Source organism: Maylandia zebra, linkage group LG16, assembly GCF_041146795.1.
Source record: "Maylandia zebra isolate NMK-2024a linkage group LG16, Mzebra_GT3a, whole genome shotgun sequence".
NCBI classification, from domain to species: domain Eukaryota; kingdom Metazoa; phylum Chordata; class Actinopteri; order Cichliformes; family Cichlidae; genus Maylandia; species Maylandia zebra.
Genome location: NC_135182.1, coordinates 5,575,050 through 5,584,335, shown reverse-complemented (window position 1 = coordinate 5,584,335; position 9,286 = coordinate 5,575,050). Strand labels below are relative to the sequence as shown.

Genomic DNA, 9,286 nt, shown 5'->3' with positions numbered 1-9,286 from the left:
CATGCTGGAGAGATTATATCTCTCGGCTGGCCTGGGAACGCCTTGGTATTCCCCCGGATAAGCTGGAGGAGGTGGCTGGAGAGAGGGAGGTCTGGGCCTCTTTGCTTAGGCTGCTGCCCCCGCGACCCGGCCCCGGATAAAGCGGATGAAGATGGATGGATGGATGGATGGATGGATGTTTTTGATGGACCTGAAATCTGGGACCTGATGCTTGACACTGAGCGCAAAAGGAAATTGAAGCCAACTGAATTGGAATAAACACATTATTACAGTTTTGGTGGGAAATAGTTAAAATTCCACTCATCGTCTTGATATATCATTATCCAAATGTGTAAAAACATCAGTGATGTCAGTGTGTATCTCAAACATCTGGCGTGTTGTCTTAAATTGGATTTCATGTCTTGAATCGGTGTAAAAGAACTAGGTAACACAACGGCTCATCTTTTACATGCTTCTAACCTTACAAAAAACATTGTTCACCTTTGAGTGTCAGAGAGGTATTTGTTTAATTCATTCCAGTGAATCCCCCCAGAAAACTATAACATCAATAACAAACATAAAGTTATTCATTCGCTGATTAGCAGCCTTTAGCAGTGAATTTTATGGACAACCCTAAGAAAGACGTGGTGCTGCTCCTGGATATCACACGGAAGTAATGCATAAAAAATAATCTGATGTAAAAGGTAAAGTTTAAAAGGAGGTCTCTGATGAGGAAGCGTGCACAGCGCCAGAGCTAGAAGGTGCTGCTCTGCCGAGCCAGAAAGTAATCCCTGTTCTTTTTCCTTCTAGGTTTGAAGAGGACGTAGAGAAACACAGAGACCACTGTGAGGAATGAGATCACAGCCCCTGCAGCCACAACCACCCATGTAAAGGTGGAGTCTGTAGACAGAGAGGCAAAGGTAGATTAGTGTCTTTACATATCAAGGTTTAGTTGTCCTGTCTTTGGTTTGTTGAGGTGATCTCAACAAACCAAAGACAAAAAATATAACTTAATACTGTGTGTGTCGTCAATTTTGCGAGAGTTCGCAGCCTAATGTGAAGAACAGCTCACCTTCTAGTCGAAGCTGTGCAACAACTTCTCGTCTTCCTCCTTTGTTCTGAGTGACACATTTTAACTCTGACTTCTCGTCTTCTTCTGTTATTGGTTCGACAATTAGCCTCAACTCAATCTGGCAGCCTTTGGACACCCTGGTAACCCTGGAAACATCGAGACAAGCAGCCGTCTGTTTTTAATGCTGTGAACGAGGCGTGTCTCTAATGATTTCACATAAAGAGTAATCATTAGAGTCAGAGCTGTTAGCAACACCTGGTAGTAGATTATTTCAATACTGGTGGATCAAATATCCATAACAACCTCTCAGAAATGTGTTATTTAACTTGTCTGAGAGGCAAGACACCATCACAGTTTTTTACAGACCAGATCCTGTAGGAGCGCAAAAGGTTATGTTGGAAATAGGCACGATCGCAAAGTGGGTTTGGAAGACCACGATGACCCGTGTTTCCGGCTACAGGGCTTATCTTTAGCATGCACATACACATGTTTGTCTGCTGGCCTTTCATTTGTATTTTCTTTTGCAATTTTTCTCATAATGGTTCCATCCATTTATTCTCTAACCTGCAGTCAAAATCGAAGAAGCTATTATCATTCCAAAGTAGCATCAGTTGAACTCGTAATAAACTTACATTTAAGTTAGATAAGGTTTACGTGTAATTTTAGAACCAGTGCAGACAAAATCAAAAATTACCTTCTTCCCCCCTGCAGAGCACGCTTGTCAAGGTACGATGACTCCACTGTCTGGCTATTTACCAACCACGTGACCTCAGTAGAATCTGCTGTTTGACATTCGGTGAGCACCTGACAGAACAGTTTCAGTCCTGAACCTAAAGAAAGTCAGAGGCAAATCTAGATGAGACATTTAATATATATTTACAGTCTGTTTGGTTCTATGTTTATTTAAGAATGAGGTTGTATTGTTATTATTTATTTTAGGACTAAAGAGTTTTATCACTCACCATGTGGACTTTCAAAAACGGTTCCATTTAGTGGTGAAACAATCACAGGTGGCTGAACTATTGGAGCTAAAACATAAACAAGGCATTTCTTCATGAACAGTCCCTCTGGGGAATTTGAATTAATCAAATAAAAAAAAATAAAACATCTATCTATCTATTAAAAAACTCACTGTTGACAGTGCTGGTGCTGATTAACCCAAGGTCAGAGGTCACAGAGATGTTAGGCACAGTGGATTTGGTTGTGATCTCAGGATCAGGGCCTGGAAGACACATCCAAACAAACGGCTCCTTAAATAATAACAACAGTGGACTATTTGGCACAGTAATAATCATTAATGTGTTTGATGGAGTTATCTGTGCGGCCCATGCTATTTCCCTAGTGGGCCAGTAGAGGGCAGTGCACCACAACGCTCTAGTTGTAAAGAAGTAAATTGATGATCTTTATGTAAAGTACTTGACCGTTGCACATTGTCATAAAATTAAAGTGATTTGCTTATTTAAGTATTAATTTAATGAATTTTTTTAAAGATTTTTTTTCTCATTTGCTCTGCATGTTTACTTAAAAAGAAGCATAAGTGTGATCTGTCCTCTAGCCTGACAGTTGTATTATACTTAATAATCTAAAACTATAAATGCAGTAATAGCCATGTAATAGATAAAAACTCTTATTTAACCCACATTTCTCAGCACATGCATGACTTTGCAGATCACAAACCTTGCACATGGAGAAGATAGACTCTGCTGACTTTGTACTGCTGGTTGTTAATGCGCACCCTGAGCTTGCAGGTGTAGATGCCTGCATGGGTTCGCTTCACAGCTGGGATCATCAGTTTGCCTCTGTGCTGTTGGAAGGACCCTGCTCTGCCTGCTGGAGAAGCAGTGGTGTTGGAGTCCTGCAAGAAGGCAGCATGTGGTTAAATGACTCATCACTACCAGCCTTAGCCAATTACCTCAAAAGAGTGTAAAAAAATATCCCTGTCAACCGCATCAGGCAGAAAGTTCCTTGCCAAGCGCCGACAGGTTCGTTCACTCACCTTGTACCACTCTATCATGCTGTCCGTCTTGTTGAAGTTACGCAGAGATGGACACTCTAATGTCAGCGTCTCTCCCACTGCGGCTGTCACTTTATGCGTCAGCTTTTTCATGTCTACTAAAGTGGGCTCGTACACGTGCAGCTTGATACTTCCAGTTACGCAGTAGGTCTCATTTCTGGAAACAAAAGTGTTACAAGTGACCAAGTTTTCTCCAGTTTGAAAGTTTCAATCCGGAGAGGAAAGTATAAAAAGAAACATACTTTCTGCTAGTTTCTGATATGTTGCTTTGTAGCCACCCTGTCTGTAAATTGGAGGGGGGGCGGTTTTCCATCTAATTTCTAACAAAACAGCAAGTAGTTTAAAAAAAATTGTAAAAATTGAAATGTGAAAAATAATACTTTTATTTTAGGTAATCATTGCATGTTTAAGTGTTGGACATAAAAACTAAACAATGTTGTCATTTGTTCCTATCAGATTACTTATCAGCTTTTGCTAGTTTTACCAGCATCGCCTGTGGAAAGAACGGTCTTGTTACTTGGAGAGATCATTTCTCTTGACTCTGGTTAACTACCTGTATGTGCAGGTGTATTTCCCTGAGTCTGAAGCCACAGCTGGGAGGAGCCACAGCTGGTTATCCTGCTGCTGAACACGTCCCTGATAGTTTGTGCCCTCCATCTCATTGTCCTTGGTGATGGAGTACTCAGCGGTTGGGGGGGCAATGTTGCGTTTTTCAAGAACATGGCTGAATATCGGGAAAGAGAGGATTACTGCTTCACCCTCCACTCTGAATGTCGCCACCTCTGGATCGACCAGGTAGCAGCCATCTGCAAGTACATATTAGGGCCATGTAGTGATTAGAAACGACACGTGCAAAAAAATCTAGCAGTGCAACTCATAAAGTGTGATTCTCACAAGGCAGTCACACTGTCACATGAGCATTAAGTCAGTATTATCAAAAACCTCTTTCAGTCCCTCCAACACACCACCTACAGTGCTCAACATTAGACCTCCACCCGGTGAAAGGTTGATCTTGCTTAACCATTACAGTAACACTTTTGATGTTTCTGCAATGGTTAAGCAACCAGTATGATCAAGCTCTGAGATCCAAATTCTACTTTTTAATGTTAGAAAATAATTATCAGATTTTTTTTTCTTTACACTTTTACGAAAAAGCACATTATAATTTTTTGATGAAGATGCCGTACCTAATAATTTGCCAAATATATAGCTATAATTTTTAGTTTTAAAGAACTTTTTGACAGCCTTCTTTGTGTTTTCTCGTTCTAATAATTTTGGTAACGGCTGTACCTGTAGGGCTTGAAAGATCGCGCCACAGCATCTACATGTAAACATATGTAGAGTGGGTGATGATCATGGAGTCGGTTGTAATAAGATATCTGTCTAAAAAGCAAGATCACCCCGCTGTAATACTGTAATGATCACAATGCATTCTCTCTGTGATGAATACTACTGCCTCTTACAGTATGCAGTGTGTGTAGTGTAGCTGCTGCAAGCTCACCTTTCGTTGGCAAAGGAGGTAATGGAGGTCCTCCATAAACACAGCTGATGATGACCACAGCACATGTTAAAGGCAAAAAGACCATGATGGCAGTCTGCAGGGAGACAAACGTCTGAAATAAAACATCCACCAGCAAAACTTGTAGTGATGTTTAAACAAGTCGGTTCAGTTGCTTCCAGCTTTCCAGCTTAAATGTTTTTTCCAGTAAAACATTAAAGAAAAGGCTTAAGAGAAAAAATAACCCACAGAGAGGATAAAAAAGGGCATCGAAGGCCAGAAAAATAACAAAGGAAAAACTTCAAATGTTATCTGGACATGAGGCTTTAAACACTGGGCTGCTGAGGTATAAGTGTCCTCGCCTCATAAAGCTTTAACCAAATCGGCTTTTATGCAAACTCTTTTCAGATTGTAGAGGTTGTGACATCAGCACATCGTCATCAAAGATGTCGGCAATCCACTTCATCTCGCCCCCACATCCTAGAGTCAAATTTAGGGAGTTTACCAATGGCACCACATGGGATGACTCATATTAAACCTTTTAAAGTCACTCACATCATAGGTCAGTAAAATGAATAACAATAGTAACTGGACTAAAGATGTAGTATTAAAATATGTTTTTGATGTTCGAATGAACAGAATGGCTTGGTGATAAATTGGGGTTTAGCTACTATTTTTTTATTCCAATACTAAAGACCTAAACTAGTAGTGAGGACAGGTGTAACCTATAGCAATTTTTTATTAAGATCAGGGCAACAATTTGGTAATATATTGCATATTCAGTCAACAATAAATATACATTTAGCAGGGGTGGGGAACTCCAGGCCTCAAGGGCCAGTTGTTGCAGCTTTTAGATCTCACCCTGGGCCAACACACCTGAATCAAAGGATTAGTTCATCACCAGGATTCTGGAGAAGTAATTTAAATCAGCTGTGTTGGATCAAGGATATATCTAAAACCTGCAGGACACCGGCCCTCGAGGCCTGGAGTTCGACACCTGTGATTTAAAGACGCATAAAAGTGCTGCATAATAACATTAGTGTAAAGCCTACTTGTATTTAATTTTTTCTAAATATAGTCCGTTTACTGTATCCTATTTGCACACATATAGTAGTATATAGCATACTTTGAAAGTTTTCCGTATCGTATTTAAATGCATTTTGTTAGGTAAGATTTCCATAGTTTTGTTTCCGTGGAAACAAGTGGATTTTCGCTTCTGTTTTCTCCTCCGATTACAAGGATCAGCTGAGAGAAGTGAACATTTTCTCGCTCACTCTTACACACAGACAGACAGACACGAGTGCCACACACATGCGGGTGTGATAAATCATTTCCACACTGAAATCCTCCATGTGTCATTAAAAGGAAGGCCCATAAAGTGTGGGAGTGCCAGTGTTGTAAATGAATATGCATACACAAGTCACAATGCACTGACACATTTTCCAGGATTAAGAGTTTCCATTAAAGCCGAGAACAATTTTATAACTCATTTATTATGACCGTTTTTTTTACTGCTACTGCCAAACCTTACAATGCTATCTGTAGTTTCCTTCAGTTTAAGTATAATATTATAAATACTGCATGTGCTCTTATGATAAGCTCAATATTTCATAATTAAATGAACCTTTTGTATTCACACAGTCTACGACGAAACTAGAGAATTTGACCTCCACTTCAAAAATATATCTCAAATTATTAACGCAATGATGGCGACTTAATTCGACATTAAGTTGCGGATGCCTTTGCATTTATCGTGAAAATCACTTATTTAAGAAAAAAAAGTATACACATCCTCGTTTGATTCAGTAGAACTGTCGGTCTGAGAAACATTTACATTTTCTTCCTACAGTGCACCCATACAAATATTTTATTATAGTAGTTTTGGATAAACTCTAAAGTCTCGATCTGTTGCAAACTAAGTAGATTTAAACATTTGTGCAGCAAATGAAATATTTAAAGTAAACATGCTGTGACAGTAAAACCCTGCAATGTAAATGGTTGCAAATATGACAAAACAGAATAAAATATGGAATTTTCAGTACTTATTAGTACATAACAAGCGCATTATTGTTAAAAAGTTATATATTATAGTTAGGCAGTTTTGTTATATAAGCAACCATATGTGTGTACATATAAATACGGCACACGCGTGTACCTAACCTTACTTTCCTATGATTACATACACAGCAATGCAGTATACTCACGGTGTAAAGGTGAGCGTGGCGGTGGTCCTGGCAGTGTGACACTGGTGACAGGTAGATGTGGTGACAGCGTGGACTGAAGCAGCAAATGATCAGTTTCCTATTAGCTCAGGGGAAACCTGCAGTCTCTTTTCAATGTTCCCACCCCTCTGAGGTGGAAATTTCTCAGGTTTCCCAATGTAATGCAGTGTGATGTACAGCTCACCACTCAAGTCTGGTGACTCCAAACACACAGTATATACACAAACCCACTCAGATGCACTGTGGGAAAAGACCTATAATGATTTCCAAACAGTTTCCCGAGTCTAAAGGCAGCATTCTTGTCTTACATCTGTTTACAGCTGTCGCTCACTGGAATGAGCTGCTGCTTGTGTCTGCATGGACATCTCTGTTTGTTTTAACACATGAACACACATCATCACGAGCGTCACAATGTACTCACAGCCAGCAATGCTGTGTGGAGCCATGCAGGCAGTTCCCCCTGTTGAGATATTGAGCTGCCTTTAGCCACCCCGTCATAAAGGGGTTTGTACTTTCACTGTGGTTCTGAAATTACTTTTTAAAAACTGTGTTCATTGAAAAGCTGTCATTTAAAAGACCCTCAAAACCTTTCTGCTTTCTTACCACTCTTTCTCACAAGGTCTAAGCAATTTGGACACAATAAGGCAATTTGTTTATTCACAGTTGTGATTAAACTGGTGGAGTAGGACAGCTCACCAGCTGTGGCGACGCCTTCTACAGTATGTGAGCGTGCACACCTTCACATAAGCAGGGAGCGTTTGACATTTCACTAAGCAGAAACAAGAAAAGCAGCAGTTTTGCTGATGTCGACATGATAAACGATTTAATGTTAGCGTAGCTGAAACTGTTACTCATTTGGGATCTAAACCTTTAGTCATAAAATTACTGGAATTCTGGATTTCAATGTTCTTATTATAAGAAATGTAAACTTTTCTTCGAGGGATCCAAAGACATTTCCAACTACTTTATTCATCATTTATATATCATTACTCCTCCTCAGTATGCCATTTATAAATACAGATATTATTATGATTATGATTATTACTAGCAGTGATGGTGTAGCACTCATGGCTGTACAAAGTGTAACAGTAACAGATGGATGAATATATCTGTACTTATAAATGGCATACTGAGGAGGTGTAATGATATATAAATGCTGAATGAAGTACTTGCTAATACATTATTAAAGTATTACCTTTTGTTTATATTATGTATTTTGAGAGAATAATCTAGCTCAGAGGTGGATGCCTCAGACAATCAGCCTGGCGGTGTTATTGGATTTAGCACTGAAATAGTTTTAAAGGCTTTTTCTAATAACTGATTTGCAATTTAACACAATAAGCTTACATTAGGTCACACTATATACTACTGAAAAACAGAAACCTACTTAGATTTCTGTATTAAAAATTATACATTTATTTTACATTTAAAAAGTGTAATTTGTTTAAGAAAAAAGAAAAGAAAGGATCCAAACTCGTCCATTTTGAGGTTTTTTTGTTTCCCTCGGCCAAATTTGTTTACTCAAACATTTAGAAAATGATATGCATAAGTTCTGCACATGTCCACAAAGCTTGCCCTCCGTATAACTAGAACAAAAGACAATTGCAGTATAGTTTTATTTTATTTCATCCAGTCTTATAAGCAGAAATATCATTGCAGTCGATTTTCCAAAATCCACAAATATAAACTGTGTTCGTTAGAAGAGAAAATTGGCATCCAGCTTTGCAGTTATTAATCAAACACAGGTCCGTAGTATTGCAGTGACTCATTGCTCTGACATCTCCTTGCGTAGCAAATACAGCGTCCATCTCTTGCCCAATATTCCTGCATTGCTCACTTTGATCCTGACTGGACATTTTCCAGTGTAGAAGTATGCGTATGTGTGACATGAAAACACTGAAGTGATGGAAGTGATGGGAAATAATCCCATATCAGGCTAGTGTTCACAACACAGGAAAAGGTTCCTGTTTAGATTCAGTGTATTTGATTACAAGTGAGACCAGCACATGTAAATAACAGTACTTGACTACATTCTAGAAAATGGCAACTTTGTGTCACAGTCCTTTTGAACTTTAGCCCAGTGTATCCATATAATGTGTAATCCTGTAATCCTCCACCTGCAAACTCATGAGTCCCATTATCCTCCACCATCTCCTTTATCAAAACCTGCTTTAGCAGCTGTGTCACGTGTGACATTTTGTGTAAAACTACGATAGTTTCCCATTAAGGTAATATTTATGCATTCAGGAAATGGAATGAATAAACATGCAAACGTATGAGCGTTGACATGTAGGCCAGAGATACACATTTTTTTGGTTGCTGTAGCCTTTTCCAAATAGTTTATCCAACAAAAATAACAGTAAATATTACACACTTGGTATCAGAAGACAGGAACAGGGCGGATAATGCACAGCTATGCACAGGCCTTTATCACACACACACACACTCACACACAAACGCATATATCCAAATTAGCCAGTATCTTTAACGCATGCAGGTTA

General features: G+C 39.1%; 1 protein-coding gene across 1 annotated transcript; it reads right to left on the bottom strand.

Annotated features, from left to right (window-relative positions):
- Window positions 1–487: 487 nt before the first annotated feature.
- Window positions 488–6,853, bottom strand: LOC101484472 (interleukin-1 receptor type 2). Its single transcript, XM_004568988.4, has 10 exons — window positions 6,768–6,853; window positions 4,567–4,660; window positions 3,619–3,871; window positions 3,048–3,222; window positions 2,729–2,906; window positions 2,184–2,273; window positions 2,014–2,079; window positions 1,746–1,881; window positions 1,052–1,197; window positions 488–879 (listed from the first exon to the last, which is right to left on the bottom strand). The coding sequence occupies exons 2-10, from the start codon at window positions 4,649–4,651 to the stop codon at window positions 734–736; spliced, it is 1,275 nt and encodes a 424-aa protein (XP_004569045.1). The 5' UTR covers window positions 4,652–4,660; window positions 6,768–6,853; the 3' UTR covers window positions 488–733.
- Between the last annotated feature and the right edge of the window lie 2,433 nt (window positions 6,854–9,286).